Source organism: Malaclemys terrapin, chromosome 18 (assembly GCF_027887155.1).
Source record: "Malaclemys terrapin pileata isolate rMalTer1 chromosome 18, rMalTer1.hap1, whole genome shotgun sequence".
Lineage (NCBI taxonomy): Eukaryota > Metazoa > Chordata > Testudines > Emydidae > Malaclemys > Malaclemys terrapin.
In genome coordinates, this window is record NC_071522.1 from 16,612,193 (window position 1) to 16,628,714 (window position 16,522).

The 16,522-nt window shown below is 41.7% G+C and overlaps 1 protein-coding gene across 1 annotated transcript; it reads left to right on the forward strand.

The window, feature by feature from the left end:
• The first annotated feature begins 1,614 nt into the window (after window positions 1-1,614).
• Window positions 1,615-13,226, forward strand: RFC2 (replication factor C subunit 2). The gene is made up of 11 exons (XM_054008631.1): window positions 1,615-1,784; window positions 4,620-4,689; window positions 5,799-5,840; window positions 6,256-6,362; window positions 7,343-7,444; window positions 8,104-8,204; window positions 8,882-9,039; window positions 9,382-9,447; window positions 10,111-10,191; window positions 11,635-11,748; window positions 12,889-13,226. Exons 1-11 carry the CDS (start codon window positions 1,675-1,677, stop codon window positions 12,997-12,999), a joined length of 1,062 nt encoding a protein of 353 aa, XP_053864606.1. The 5' UTR covers window positions 1,615-1,674; the 3' UTR covers window positions 13,000-13,226.
• The last annotated feature ends 3,296 nt before the right edge of the window (window positions 13,227-16,522 follow it).

A 16,522-nucleotide genomic window follows, 5' to 3' on the forward strand; every position in this document is an offset into this window, starting at 1 on the left:
TTTGTCTAAAGGCAGCACCCAGGACTCCCAACTACTCGAACACCAGCTCAACCCTTTAGCTCAGTGGTTCCCAAACTGGGGTTCGTGAAATGTTACAGGGGGTTCTCAAGAAAAAATTTCCTAATGGCGGACAGAGCTGTCCCTAGGGACCCTGGGCAGCACGGGGCCAGCAGCCTGGAGCCCCTGGATTTCCAAGAGCTAAGCAGATCAAAGCAAGCATGTCTATCACACTGAGGAGATTTAAACTTCAAGACTCCTTATAAGAAATGGAAAGGGAGGTGGATATTTTTTGCTGTTTTTAAAATTAAATAGGCAGGTAGTACCCTGTTTCCCCGAAAATAAGACATCCTCCGAAAATAAGGCCTACTTACAGTTTTGCCTCTCGTTGTAATATAAGGCATCCCCCCGATAATAAGACCTCCCCGATAATAAGGCATCCACCGATAATAAGGCATTTTTCATTTCTGAAAAATAAGACATCCCCTGAAAATAAGACCTAGCGCATCTTTGGGAGCAAAAATTAATATAAGACACTGTCTTATTTTCGGGGAAACAGGGTATTGTTTTTAAAATTATTATGAAGTTTAAACTTTGTTGTAACGTGCGCTGTTTGCCTGGACTGCTCAAGACCTGAATGCTTGTGTAGGAGGAACTCTTTGAGTTGGCTTCTTAAATACCTTCATGCTGTTTCCCATCTAATACTCCTTGATGAAACGTAGGAGCCTTGTCTTATAACAGGCTTATTCAAAGTGATACAAGCTATGAAAGTGAGATCTTGGACGAGTGTTGCTGTTTTCATAACGTAATAAAAATACTGTAATGATAAATAATAATTAAAAATAAATAGTGTGTAATAAGCATGTCATAAAACACATTTTATATTTCCAAGATCACTGCTTTCATAATTTATACTCAGGTAAAGGAGAAAATCCCTGGAAATAGTCATTTTTAGGAGGGGGTTCGCGAGACTTGACATTTTATTGAAAGGGGTTCACAGGTTGTTAAAGTTTGGGAACCACTGCTCTAGCTCATGCTCCCACCTAAGGGGTGGGACCAGAATCTCGGAGTCCTGATTGTCAGTCCTCTGCCCCTGGCATGAGCATAGAACCCAGGAGTCCTGGCTCCCAGTCTCTGGGGTGGAAAATGGGACCCAGGAGTCCTGGCTCCCAGTCTCTGCGGTGGAAAATGGGACCCAGGAGTCCTGGCTCCCAGTCCCTCTGCGGTGGAAAATGGGACCCAGGAGTCCTGGCTCCCAGTCTCTGCGGTGGAAAATAGGACCCAGGAGTCCTGGTTCCCAGTCCCTTTGCGGTGGAAAATGGGACCCAGGAGTCCTGGCTCCCAGTCCCTCTGCGGTGGAAAATGGGACCCAGGAGTCCTGGCTCCCAGTCCCTCTGCGGTGGAAAATGGGACCCAGGAGTCCTGGTTCCCCACCCCGTGCTCTGTCCCCCAGGTCCCCCATGTAGGTATCCAGGAGTCCCCGTGCCGGGGCATGGTGGGGGGTGAACACGGAGCCCCCTTAAGGCTGCCATGGAGACCCGGGCAGGAGGCCGCGCAGCCCCGACCGGGCGCCGCCTCTCTTAAGGTGGCCGCCGGCTCGGCGCGGCTCGGCAGTGACAGGGCGAGGGGGCGGCGCTACCGCCCGGCTGGCGGGAAGGGGAGGCGGCCGCGGCCGGCATGGAAGTGGAGATGGCGGAGGCCGAGAGGCCTGGGCCGCGGGACGGGGAGAAGCGGGGAGCGGCCGACGCCCCTGCGGCCTCCGGCAGCGGCCACTACGAGCTGCCCTGGTGAGAGCGGGGCCGGGGCCGGGGCCGGGGCTAGTGAAGGGGAGAGCCGGGGGGGCTGGGGGAGGGAGGGAGACGGACGGGGATTGCCCGGGGGCGGGGGCTGTAGGGCGCGCCTGGGCCTGGCCCTGCTGGGGGGGGGGGAATCTGGGGAGTTGGGGTCTCCTGGCAGCTGGGACCCCTTGAGGGAACGGGGGGTCCCCAGCTGCAGTAAGGAGGGAGGGAGATAGATCTGCTATTGATTGGGGGGGTTGCCCTGGGGATCCCCTTAACTGGGGGTGCAGCTCTGCCAGCATCTGGGTCTGGCTGGTGCGGCCGCATTACGCTCAATATCATGTAACGCTTCCTTAGTCCCCATCACCCTAATGTGCTCTGGGGGTGTCCCGCTGCCTGCACAACCTCACGGACATGCAGCTGGCTCTGGGGTGGGGAGAGGCAGCTCACCCCAGCATTGCTGCACAGCGAGCGGATGCAGCTTTGGCCAGAGATACGGTGGCAACAAATCCATAAGGAAAGGCTCACGTGCATATTAAAGTCTGGACCTGAAGCACCGCGGTGTATGGAACTGAAGCCTGAAAGAGCGGCATCCTGGCTGTAATGAGCTGGCCACTATGCAAACACCACTGCCTGCTGTTAGAGAGCGCCAGCTAAAATTGTTAGTGGCTGTCAGTCCACTTCACTGACAGATGTAATGGCTCTGCACCTGTGGCTTCCATGGGAACATACATTTTGCTCTCTTATCTCTGGTTTGTGTGGCCCAATATCACCCGTAACTGATGCTTCTGAGAAAAGGATGCTAGGCAGAATTATAAAAGGCCCATAGCCAAATGTGCAACACCATAAATAGGGTGGATGATTCCTTTTTGCCCTCACAAGTACTCTGGTAATTGATTATTCTTGTAATTTGCAAAGCTGCACAAGTTATTAAGGTCATAAAATGATCAAACCCCAAGCCATCCTGCAGCTTAAAGTCCATGTCTGGCGCTACCATTTGAGAGTTCCATTTTGTTGTCACATGTGATTTGCTGATGCACATGGCATCTCTAAAGCAGTCACATCGCTGCAAGGTTTTCCGTACATGGCCATAAACTGTTGCAGCGAAACAAGTGTATTACTCCTTGGATATTAGTCATGGCCAAAGTCCAACTTGCATAATTACGTTATTTTCCTATATCTAAAATGTTGTATAGTGTAGAGGTACACTAGCAAACAGTTGTTGCATTCCATCCTAGAAAGTGGATGAAGGAATCCCTTTATCCTTTGTATATCATTTAAAAGGACATCATCAACTCAAAAGCTAGTCAGTTTGATAAATAATTAAAAGTTTCAGGTACTCCACCTGCCCATGTGTCCCTTTGCCAGTTTTTGTGGCCTGCAGCTTTTAAATGGTTCTGTTTTGTGAAAAAACAAACATCCAAATAGCACAACAGACGGCAGTGTGGTCTAGTGAATAGGTCACTGAATTGGGTGTCAGAAGGCTTAGGCACTGACCTGAACAAGTCACTTCATCTCTCTGCCTGTGTTCCCCTCCTGCCTTGCCTATTTACATTTTAAATACTCTGGGGCAGGTACTGTCTCTTACTGTGTGTTAGTACCAGGCCTAACACAATGGGACCCTGAACTCAGTTAGGCCTCTAGGTACTACTGTAATACAGATCATGACAATAAAAAGGGTAAACTGAAACTGACAGCATGCTGTCATATACACAAAGTAAACAAACTGAAAAATAAGAATCTCTAATGTTTTCCTACTCTAACAATCGTAGGGGCTATACTTGTGGCAGTAATAATTTTTTTAAATACTTAGTGTGACGGCCTTGGGCTTTGTTTGTTCTAAGCTGATGGTGCTCTTCTAAATTAGCAGATGCTTTGGAATTCTTTAGGAGGAGGAGTGCCATATAAGTGTAAAAGGCCATTAAACACTGCCATCATTCTGCATGAGGGTAGAACCAAAATGATTTACCAGATATTTATACTGAGTTCTGTTTGCAGAGTTTGGTGTCTTGCTTGTGGTATAAACTAGGCAAAATGAGGACATGCTCATATAGCCCTGATCCTACAAATGGCATAAGCTTTTGTGGGTGAATGCCCACTTCGTCACATGCATCCGACTAAGTGAGCATTCACCCACGAAAGCTTATGCTCCAATACATCTGTTAGTCTTAAAGGTGTCACAGGACTCTCTGTTGCTTTTTACAGATCCAGACTAACACGGCTACCCCTCTGATACTTGACAGCAATTAGATTGTTACCCAGCATAGGATTACAGGCCACATTGCATTTGTATAGAATGTTTATTTAGAATCCAGCATTTTTTAATTATCTGAAGGGTGTAAACCCTAATCCTGCAACTGATAGTGTTCAGTGCAGCAGTTCAGCCTTATGCTATCAGTTGCAGGGTAGGGGGGCCTAAGTGTCATGTATGCAAATCAGTGTACAGCAGTTAAATACATTTCTCATCATCCTTCTTTGTCCTTTACAAAAAAATCAATCAGATTATAATGATGAAATAAAGAATCATTTGGTAAGAAATTACTGTGAAGGAATACAGTCAAAGGATCAGCATCTCCGCCCTTTGCATTTAGCAGCACCCGAAGATTATCAAATGGCTGTGTTCTAATATATTGACATATTGAAAATATTTATTGAATGTTTGCTCTTAATCACGTGAGCAATCTGCATGTAAGTTTCCTTTGAATATGTCAAAAATCCTCAAGAAATTTAGACATTAACCTCAAACGCTTCCAATTATTTTATACTAATTGAATCTGTTTTGATTAGTGTAAAACATGATCTAAATTAGATATGTTTAATGTTTTGGGATTTGTTTTTAAATAGGGTTGAAAAATACAGACCTATGAAGCTATCTGAAATAGTTGGGAATGAAGACACTGTAAGCAGACTGGAGGTATGTAGTTTGCTTTTTTATAACAAAAACAAATTGTCATCTTGTATTTATTTTGTATTGTTTTACTATACAATTCTGCTTAAAGCCCCAATTCAGGAAAACATTTACGCCAAGTTTAACGTTTACCTCTATTCAGGAAATCACTTAAACAAATGTTTTTTCCTTCAATGGGATTTAAGCCTGTACTTAAGAGTAAAGCATGTGCTCGCGTGTTGTCCTTTTCAGTAAGTATGCTTTCCTGAATCAGGGCCGAAGTTTATTCATTTAAACTTACTATCGATTTGTCTAGTTTTGATGTGGTTCAGAAAATTAAATTAGTGCCCTGCATGTTAATTGTAATCATTACTAAACGTAGTTTGCAGTACAACTGACTTTACTTTGTATCTTCCTACAGATATATTTGTTGTTTTTCTAGAGTTTTAAGTCAGGTGAAAAATATTTTCATTGTAGTCATCCTAACAAACTACTGTAGTTTGTAACAGAAATCTTCACTGATGTTGTGGTCATACAAAGTTATACTCAGTTTTGTATACATAAACATACTCCACTTATTTAAATTGTACTATTCTGTCGTGTGTGTGTACTTGAAATTTGGAATGATCATTTTAACAGCCTCCTTGGGGGTTACTCTAAGAGGAAGTGTTGTTTAATGGTTAGAATGTGGGACTGGTAGTCAGTATTCCGGAGTTCAATTCCTAGATTTGCTAGTGACTTACCACAATGTTGTTGGTTTTTAAATGGATGGAAGGAAAATGCAAGGATACTAAAAACCTCAGGTTAGATGAACCGTTTTAAGTATGACAGGACTCTGCACACAAAGGATTAATATAAAGGATCAAGTAAGGAAACCTGAAGTAAGTAAGGGACCTGAAGAAGAGCTCTGTGAAGCTCACAAGTTTGTATCTTCCACAAACAGAAGGGGGTCCATTGAAAGATTTCTTTATTTACTGTCTCTCTCAAGTAAGACGTATGAAAATAAGGTGGGGTAAAAATTAAAATAAGAGGGGAGGAAGTGAATGAGGAGTTTTTAATTCCAATTATGAAAAATGGTAGTATGTAGGAATTACTCTCCAATTTTCTGGCAAAGTAATCATTCATTTTTTCCCTAGGTTTTTGCAAGGGAGGGAAATGTACCAAATATTATAATTGCTGTAAGTATTTTTGTGTTGCACCATATTTCTTCTTGCTGCATTTTTGTTCTCTATTGGTGGTGTCGGTTCAGGATAGTAAACAGGCTCTCTCTATAGTTGCATTGGTCCGTGAGTCTGTTGGTAAGGGAGACCTTAATTGTACAGCCAAAGATCAGTATTTTGGTTTAATCCATAATTGTCCCAGATACACACCCTCATGCTCCAGGGGGTTAGGTTTTGTCCCATAACTGCAAGGTTTCTTGCACTCTTCTCTGAAGCATCTAGTACTGTTGGAAGCAGGATATTAGACTACATGGACTTCTCATATGAGTCTGTATAGGAATTCCTGTGTTTTTGTTATTGCTAACAGAACACAGTAGCCAGAAAGTGCAACTCACTTTAATGATATAATACTTAAAATTCATTGTATTCATAGGGTCCTCCAGGAACTGGTAAAACAACCAGTATCTTATGTTTGGCTCGTGCACTGCTTGGTCCTGCATTAAAGGATGCTGTTCTGGAACTGAATGCTTCAAATGACAGGTGAGTATGAGAACTCCATAACTAAGTTTCAAATTTAGGAAGAAACACAACAAACTTCAAATGTTTTTACTTGAAATCTCTATGCTTGTTAGATTAATGCTAGTAAGATTTCCAATACTTGTTTCTCAGTCTCTTCCCGCCTCCCTCCCCCCACAAAAGACTTAGGTGATCTTAGATGTTTTAAAGCCTCTTGTAGACATTATCCACTTCCTGGTTTGGGAACGTCAAATAGATATTAATGGAATGGAATTGCAAAACATATGCAGATTATTAGGTCCTATGTAATCTAATTTCTGTCCATAACTTCTCAAATTTATTCTAAAGAGCTCTCCTCCATCTATTGCGTTCATAAAGTTCCCGTTAACATTTAAAGGAAAATAATTTTATTTTGTGATGGAGGAAAGATTATTTGAGTTTAGGTATATAGGTGGTAGGAACCTCAAATACTAAAACAACAAGGAGTCCAGTGTTGGTTTTGTGGATACAGACTAACACTGCTACCACCTGATACTCAAATACTAAAGATTGCTTTGTGGTGAAAGCTTATGGGCAGGAGAACTGGGTTATATTCCTGATTTTGCTAGAGATTTCCTTTATGATCTTAAGTAAGTTACTATGTCCTTTCCCTGGTTCACAAGGGTGTTTTAAGGCTTGCTTTGTGCGTAAGGGCTTGCTACATTACTGATTACTTTCAGTGCTTTGAGAACCTTTGCTGGAAGAGTGCAAGTATTTGTTCTGTCTATTGTTAACTTCAGTTACTGAGTAACTGTAGAACACTACATTTTGTAACTTGAAACTGAACATCGAAGGATAATGAAATGTTTGCTCTTATTTTCCCCAAAACCATTTACAGTTCCCCTCAAATGTAAATAGTGTCCATTTTGTGTTAATGGAATGTAATTTGTTGCACTTCTTTCTTTAAATTGATGTGAAATACAAACTGGTGAGCGATCATTGAATGAATAAAATTATTGTTTCAGGGGCATTGATGTTGTGAGAAACAAAATCAAAATGTTTGCTCAGCAGAAGGTCACGCTTCCCAAAGGGCGGCATAAGATAATCATCCTGGATGAAGCAGACAGGTACACTGTGTTTCTTTTGATCACAAATAACCCCTCAGAAGTGTTCTGCCTCCATGTTCTGAATAACTTGCATAAAATGCAAAGCTTCTATTATAAACCAATTTCAAGTTTAGGGTATTTTGCTAGCCTCTCAGAAGTAATTTAGTTGTGAATGGATGTCCATTTAACAGCACTCTTATCAGACTCTCTTCCAACAGAGGCTGCTGCATTTCAGAAATGTTTAGTAGCTGAGAGAAGCACTTTAGGATTTGATGGGATGTAAAATAGCATCCAATTTACTGACTATTTATTTCTAAGCTCTCATTTGAAAAAGGGGTGACTGATACAGCATAGATAATTCTATTTTAGCTTTCCTGGATGAAAAGGGGTTATGGGAAGATTGCTACATTGATCTCTAGCTGTAGATGCATTCTTCTAAATTTTGATGGCTTGGTTTTAATTGTGTAATATTCAGAGATGGTATGTATTGGGGGGTGACTTGTTCCTGGATAAAGCTATTTAGCTTCCTAGTTGCCTAGCCAGAAGATCAAATAATTCACAAGGCCGTAGCTAATATAAATAGAAACTGTGAAGGCGGTATAAACATTTATTAGACTGCAGCTGGATGTTAGATAGTGAAGGGCAAAAGCCAACCTAGCTTTTTTTTTTTCCACCCCCAGCATGACCGATGGAGCACAGCAAGCATTGCGAAGAACAATGGAAATTTATTCCAAAACAACTCGCTTTGCACTTGCATGCAATGCCTCAGATAAAATCATAGGTAAAAGAAAACTGCTAGTCTCTATATACACCTTTATTACACATCTTCCATGTTTACAGTTAGCTTCTTGCCGCTGTTATAGTATGTGACGGTAGGGCCCCAAGATTGGAGCTCCCAGCCTCTTTTTCCACTCTCCTCTGGGTACACACTTCCTTCTATTCTCCCCCTGATTTCCTCCTTTCCCTCTCAACAGCTAGAGAGTGACTGCCAATTACAGTTACATTTCAGAACCAAATTTGGCCTTTGTGTTAGCTTGCTGGAGACCTGGCCTTTGGTCTCCGTTGAAGAGCTCTGTGGCCAGAATCTAAGGGTATGTCTACACTGCAAAAAAACAACTCCTCTGCAGCTTCAAGTCTCAGATCACAGGTCAGCTGACAGGGGCTCGTGCTACGGGACTAAAACTCCACCTATACTGCTAAATATACCTGACGCTGTGGCAGGTGGGGGTGCAGTATAGGTCCACTACCCACCACCATAAGTAGTGTGCATTGTAGACATACCCTCAGAGTGGGCTTTGACAGTGAAACTTTTCCATGTAAAAGGAAATCAGATGAAAGGGTGATGCAGAAATTTCACAGATGCCTTCTCCCAAGCTGAAAAAAGTAATCTTGGATGGATACTTAAGAAGAACAAGATGTTCCTCCTGCAAATGTCTCTCTCTCTCTCTCTTCCTTCAGAGCCAATCCAGTCTCGCTGTGCTGTGCTGCGCTACACCAAGCTGACAGATGCTCAGATCCTTGCAAGGTTAATGAAAATTGTTGAGAGAGAGAATGTACAATACACAGATGATGGACTGGAAGCCATTATCTTCACAGCACAAGGAGATATGAGACAGGTATTAAAACAAACCCAGCAAAAGAAAGGCCTTCTTACTGAAGTACAAAGCCTGGGGTTGTGGCCTTGCAGGCTTTAAGTTGTGGGAAGTAAAGGGGAGACGACATGATCTGCAGTACTCCAGTATACACTGTATGGTTTCGCTGAATTCTGAAATGGTTAGTCACTAGATCCTGCTTCAATGGAAATTGAATGCTGACCTTTTAGAGTTTGTGCTGTTGAATCATGGGAATGTTTGATATGGCAACAGTTCCAAAAAAAAGTCTGCGCTTGACTCTGAGGAGGAGAACCAGAGGTAGAGCGTTTCAGATAGTAATGGAAATGTTAATTTTACTCTTTACAGGCATTAAACAACTTGCAGTCCACATATTCTGGATTTGGCTTTATTAACAGTGAGAATGTATTTAAGGTTAGTAAAAGTTCTTATAGCAAGATGTGATTGCTCAGTATTTGCACTGTAATGGGAACGTACATAACATGTTTTCTTCCTAGTTTTCAGTATCTGGCATTGTTCCCACACTAAAAATACTTGATGTCTGGCAGCTTAACTATATCAGACATTGGCCAGGACATGTAAAAGTTTGACATTGGTTTGTCAGTTCCCAAGCAGTATTAGGTCTTGAATAAGATTGCTACATTAAACATAAGAGATGCATGCACCTTTTGAAAAGATTGTCACAAAGAGGTTTTTCCTTTAATGCTGGAGAAAGAATGCATCTGAATGTAAACTGACACAGCTGAGACCCATTGTCTGTACAATAAATAATCTTAATAGAACTTCTGTGAAATTCAGTGATAGTAACTAGTATGTATGATAGTCTAGTATGTTGGGTGCTTTGTACTCAGTGATATAAAGCCTGACTTAATGTTGGGTGAGTAATTATGTTACTAGCTAAGTTAGTCACTTAAAAATAAAATGTGTGGTGAATAACCTATATTATAGGGCTCTGTCAGATATAGCATTTAAACTATCAACTATATAGAAGACTACGAAAATTATTCAGGGTATTTGGGTGCAGGACAGAATATGTACATTGAGGTCTCCTAAAATTCGAATTTCTCTTTGGTATAGGTGTGTGATGAGCCACACCCTCTGCTAGTGAAGGAAATGATACAGCACTGTGTGAATGCAAATATTGATGAAGCATACAAGGTGTGTATTTTAGTCTTTTGGGGCACTTTCTCAACAGAATGCTCGCTTTTCAAAAGACTTTAGTTTGCCTTACTTTCCATCCAAAACAAAGGTAAAACTATACAAATGCAGATAAATTCATGAATATAAACATTTTTCATGTAAGGGAGCTTAATATGGAGAAATCCCGATAGCATGTATATTTCTACACTGAGGCATCTGTGATTGACTGGATCTAAATGTCTGAATACAAGTGACACCACATTAAGTGACACACTTTGTAATTCACACACAAATAGCTGCAACTCCACTTCTCAAAAATTTAGTAGGCAAGACAAGATGAGAGCTAGTTTCACTACCTGTATTTTCAAAGAACATACTACACAGCCATTACTGGTGTATTTTGATAAATGGAACAAATCTGTTGCCAAGATAAACAAACAAAATACATCTTAAGCACTATCCTTGCTTTCAGTCTTCACTTGCAACTCATTCATAATTATGTGAATTATTTACTGGAGAGGATTAATAGTGTTCTGAAGTTTTACTCTAAATAGCTCTTCTGGCATCCACATGAGGTTCTCTTCCCCCCCACCCCCCACTCTTTGGTGCCGTTTTTAATTTATACCTCTCTGCTTTTAGTTGTCAGACAGTCATGGTATTTCCACTTGCAAAGGAAAACGTGTGTTCATTATAGAATCCCACCAATACTACTTTGTAATATGGCTGGTGGAAAAAGGTTTTGGTCTAAATAACATGTCTGTTCTCTGCTGGCCTCTGAAACAGCTCAATCCCAAACCTGGATTATTCTAACGGCACCATGAAGGGTACCAGTGAACTTGAGGGATTTTAATATAGACTGTTTACCTTATGGTGGCAGATTAGGGTGACCAGATGTCCCGATTTTATAGGGACAGTCCTGATTTTTGGATCTTTTTCTTATATAGGCTCCTATTACCCCCACCCCCTGTCCCGATTTTTCACACTTGCTGTCTGGTCACCCTATGGCAGATGTAGCTACTGTGTAACAATACTTGATATAAGTATTAGGGCAGTAGTAGCACCAGGAGCAAATATTTGCTCTCATATCACTAAACAGGAAACTTGTTGTTGGTCAGTCTCAGTGTTCTGGTAAAAGATGCTAAATATAGCAATAAAATATCAATGTATTAGTTTATAAATGGGAGACCATTGATACTGGCTCCCGAAATTTGCAGCTTGCCTCAGATGTAATTATGTGTAAGGTGAAAAAAAAGTAACGACCAAAACAAGTACGAATGGCGTGTCACTTTGGCACAAAACTTCTTGCTAGCACACGATGGAGATTACACCTGTTGCTTTAACATTAAAGAACTATATGCAGTTTCACCATGTGGGAAATGATTGGTATACAAGAATGAGTACAAACTTAATCCACAACATTTTTCCCCCCAGCGAAATTCACATTTGTTTTCTCCTGCACAGATTCTTGCCCACTTGTGGCGGCTTGGGTACTCACCAGAAGATATAGTTGGCAATATCTTCAGAGTGTGTAAAACCTTCCAAATGCCGGAGTATTTGAAATTGGAGTTCATCAAGGTTAGTGCTAGCCTCGTTATCACATTAGTCTTTTAAAAAAGAAAAAAGATTCCTACTAAAGGGACAGCCTCCGTTTGTTCTCCAAGATTTGCTAGTACTTAGTACAAAAGGTATCTAAACCTCTCACTGTGTTTCCCCTCCCACTGTTGTAAGAATAGTGAGAGTTTATTTATACTTTAACAATACCAGAGGGGTAGCCGTGTTAGTCTGGATCTGTAAAAAGCAACAAAGAGTTCTGGGGCACTTTATAGACCAACAGATGTATTGGAGCATAAGCTTTCGTGGGTGAATACCCACTTCGTCAGACACATGCGTCTGATGAAGTGGGTATTCACCCACGAAAGCTTATGCTCCAATACATCTGTTAGTCTATAAAGTGCCACAGGACTCTTTTTTGTTACTTTAACAATAAACGCCCATGGAAGCTCAAGGTGCCATATTTAATTAGACTTAGTCATAATATAATCCTATTCAAATAATGAATAAACTCAGCCGGCCACTACATCAAAGCTTCAAATAACCATTTCAGCCCTTGGCCCTGGAACATACACTCTTATTTCCCCTAAAACTGTCAAATAAATGGTTTTTGCAGCATGCCCAGGTGGTCATCAAGTCTGGGTTATTTCAGTAGCTTACTAAAGGTTAAATGGCATTGAGTTCTAATTTGACACGTGATAATCATTGTATGTCTTGGAATCAGACCCCATAGGGTTAAATCCTGCCCTCAGACACAGGCATAGTGCTTCCTTGAAGGAAAATGGGAGGGATATGCGTGCACCACAGAGCAGCATTTGACCTGATCTATCTGAAAGTTGTTGTATTGCCCTAGCATGGCTGGCTTCAAGAAGAAATAAGCCCTACAACTTAATTTTTCCTTCGGCTCAGGGAACTTGAGGCCAGCATTTTTGGAGCTGACGGGCAAGCTCTATCCTATATGGTGTATATGTAATTTGTTAATGTCTGGGGACTCTGTACAACGTGTACTATCACAGGACAAAGACAAGACAAACTACTCTTGCTGCTGGGGGAAAAAAAAGTACAAGTCAAAGTCTTCCACTAAAACTGCCTCCCTTTGCTGTAGAAATGTAGACAAAGCAACAGAAAAAGCTGAAGTTTGACACCTAATATTTGTATTGCCAGGAAATTGGATATACTCACATGAAGGTAGCAGAAGGGGTGAATTCTCTCTTGCAGATGGCTGGACTGCTTGCCAGGCTCTGTCAGAAGACGGCTGCTCCTGCAGAAAGTTAAATGGAGTATTTTACTGGACTGCAATTACAGCCTTGATTCTGGAAGTATGAAATTACAGTGTTTAAGGCCAGCTGCTACCTGCATACTTGAACCTTGTGTATAAAGTAAATGCTGAATTCAGTGAGCTTATTCTCTGTTCTTGCTGAACCTGAAAATGAAAGCCAGCATTTGTTTTTAAATTACTTGGTACTTTTTTTAGGCCAAATAAACTTAAAATCCACTGAGAACGGTTGTATCTGTGGTGTAAAAGTGGTGGGGTAGGACTGGATAGTACAGATGATTAGCAATAGAGTTAAAACCCCTTGTCCTGGTCTGCCTATTAACTTCTGGTCAGTACAGCCATGAACGATTTCAACAGCCAGTGGCTGTTCAGTGACCTTTGAAATGAAATGGTTTCAATCTCATTCCTAGTGGACAGGTATATACATCACACAACTGATCATGACTGGAGATCTCGGTGAAGCCAAGGACGAAATGGGCTGTGGAAAATGACCTGCCCTCTTGCACACATGTGATTTCACTATGTTAGTGTTGAGCAGGTGCCATGATCTAAGCTATACCTGTGCTGTGGATAACAGGGAAACCATCCAGTAGGCACCTTTAATACAACTAACAACATTTGTATAATAAAGTGCAGACGTAGTCAAAGTGACACTGTATCTTGGATACTGCCTTTGGAACCTTTGAACATGGAAGTACTGTGTCAGTATTGAAGTGTGTGCCCATCTCAAATAGATGCTGGTGCATTCTAGATTTAGGCATCAATTCTTGCTGGCCTGGGTTAACTTAATCATTAGAAATGAAGAATGCCTGATCTTTTGCCTGTTGGATTAATTCATCTAAAAGCTAAGGCATCTATTCTGCCCTTCCATGTTCAGTTTCAGAAGTAATTAGCAAGTGGTTCAAATACAGTCGTTCCTCTCATAAGCAACAACTGTATAAAATGCAAAGGGAATATAAATATGGAGTGACAGTTTTACCCACCTCTCCAGGAAGTCTAAGAGAAGGCTTCTGGAAATGGAGCCATGTTAAATTACCCCAAGTTCATAATTTACAGGAATTATGGATACACAGAAGGAAGACAAATTAAATGCTGCTGCTGCTGATTACCTGGTCATGCTTCTGTAGACAGGGGAAAAATGTCTTGCCTGATTCAGCTGCATTATGTACATCCCTGCTCACTGAAGAGACATGAGAGCTGAGTGAATTACTGTCTGCACAAATCTCATTGGCTGTAGGGATTTCAGTTTAGGAAATATTTAACTTTTTCAGATGTAAAAAAGTGGAAAGAGTTGAGGCAGTTTGGCAGAACGATGTGACAAGTTCTTCTTCGGAAAGGGTAGTTCTAGACTGGAATGGAGAGGGAAGCTGTGAATGAGGCCTTTGCATCCAAAGTACAGGTACACTTGATCTGATTTGGTAATGCAAATGAAGACAGCACTAGAAGCAGGTAAGAGAGAGAGTCAAAGTATTTTATTTAATTAGTTAACCCAGTATTTCACTAAGTCGTTATCAAACTGTACATCATCACTGGCACGTCTGATTCTCAATGTATAGAGCAACTCCTTAGTACAAGTACAATTATAAACTATGCATTTATTAAATCCGGGTTGGGACCCTAATCTGCTGCATGCTGTACACACACAGAGTCTTGGCCCCAAAGAGCTTACCAATCTGAATAGAGTAGGCAGACAAGCAAGATATGAAAGGCACTGAACTACTTCCCAAATCCTTCCCCTCTTTCCATGTATTCCAGACAACCTGCTCGCCCTTAGCGGCCCAATGTGCCCTCACTTTCAGAGCATTTACTACAGGCCCAGTCAGAAGCAAGGGGAACGAACTACAATTGCAGACTAGTCCGTTGTTCAAGGGTTTCCACTGGCACAGTGGCCAGGGCCCTATAGGGTTGGTCTTTGCCCCCATTGTGTCCTCCACTGGGCTCTCCTAGCTGTGCATTTTCCCTATTCCCATAGAGGAGAGAAGAGCAGCTTTTGGTGACATGTAGAATCTAGGGTGACTCCCTCTTCTGTAGCAGCTAATGCCCGTTCTCCTCCTTCCACCATCGGCAGCTTCCAGCAGGATCTCCCAGGATTGGATGAAGATGTGGTTGTAGATGTACTCAGTTTTGAGCTAGTTCATGTCTCCCTGGGTTGTTGCTGGAACACATAGGTTGGATGCTACTCCCATTCACGGGCAGCCAATGTTGTACGTACCCTGAAGTCCCTGTACACCTACAAATTAAAGATTTCTGAAAAGGCAACCAATCTGTCATTGTAGATACTTTTCTTTGTGGACATAGGTGACAAAGGGGTGTTTTAAAAGCTACACTGTAGAATTCCAATCACTTCAGTATAATTTGTTTGTAAAATTTACTGGATATGTTCCAGCACACTGATCCTTGAATGAAAGGTACCCTTGTTATTGTCAAGTGCTTCACAAAACTAAGAAAGGGTTTAACCTCGCTTTACAGAGGACCCCCAGAAGGTGGGGATTTGTCTGCATTCTCACACTGGCAGATTGGGGAATAGAATCTGTATCTTCTCCTTTAATCACTTTCCTACCCCATTTATCTTATACAACTTTGAACTCCTGTTTGGGCAACAAATATTTTCCATAAATGCTCCAGGAAATATTACTTGGTTTATTCACCTCTCCCTGCTGAGCACAGAGTACAATAAATCCTGTATTGCCCTGGCCTAACATCTGTTTAAATCCTGGAACTTCGTCAGCGTTCTGTTACTTGATTAACTGTATCCCAGGGAACTTGTACTATTGCTAAACTTTAAGTATTTGAATGTCTCCCTCCAAGTATTAGATCATAATCTTAAACTGACACATCAACCCAATTGCACTTCTCTGACAACTGAGACCAATATTTTCAAAATTGAATTGAAATGTTGAGACATGTTATAGAGTCACAATACTTCTGAAAATGAGGCAGTTTTGAGAGGTATCATGTTGGACATCCATCATCACCGGTCACATAACATTTTGCATGGTCTGTCAAATAACCATATTTCTATAACAAAGGTTAGAACTTTTCTATTTAGTCATTTTGGATGAAATTCACCTTTCAACAAAAGAGCCAGGACAAGGTCTATACAGTGCATAAGTCTTCAGATTAGGTTTTAATTAGGGTGACCAGATAGCAACCGTGAAAAAAATGGGACGGGGGGGTGGTAATAGGCACCTATATAAGAAGTAGTCCCAAAAAATAGGACTGTCCCTTTAAAAATGGGACATCTGGTCAGGAGCGCCACCGGCGGAAGGTCCCACCGCCGAAATACTGCCGCGGTCGCCGCCCCCCCCAAATTGCAGCGCCCTAGCCGACCGCCTAGGTCGCCTAATGGGTTGCGCCGGCCCTGCATCTGGTCACTCTAGCTTTAATGATTTACTAGGCCTTGGGTTGGACCCAAGTCTATTGTCACACTCTATTGTTGGTGTCCCTTATTTCTGTGGGCCCTTTGCATAGCAGAGAAGAATATTTTGGAAAAAAGGAAATGTGATTCTAGCTACAAACTGA

Coding starts and splice junctions, on each gene's coding strand:
- RFC2 (XM_054008631.1), top strand. CDS start 1,675: ATGGAAGTGGAGATGGCGGAGGCCGAGAGGCCTGGGCCGCGGGACGGG. Junction 1,785..4,619: donor GGCCACTACGAGCTGCCCTG/GTGAGAGCGGGG, acceptor GTTTTTAAATAG/GGTTGAAAAATACAGACCTA. Junction 7,445..8,103: donor ATCCTGGATGAAGCAGACAG/GTACACTGTGTT, acceptor TTCCACCCCCAG/CATGACCGATGGAGCACAGC.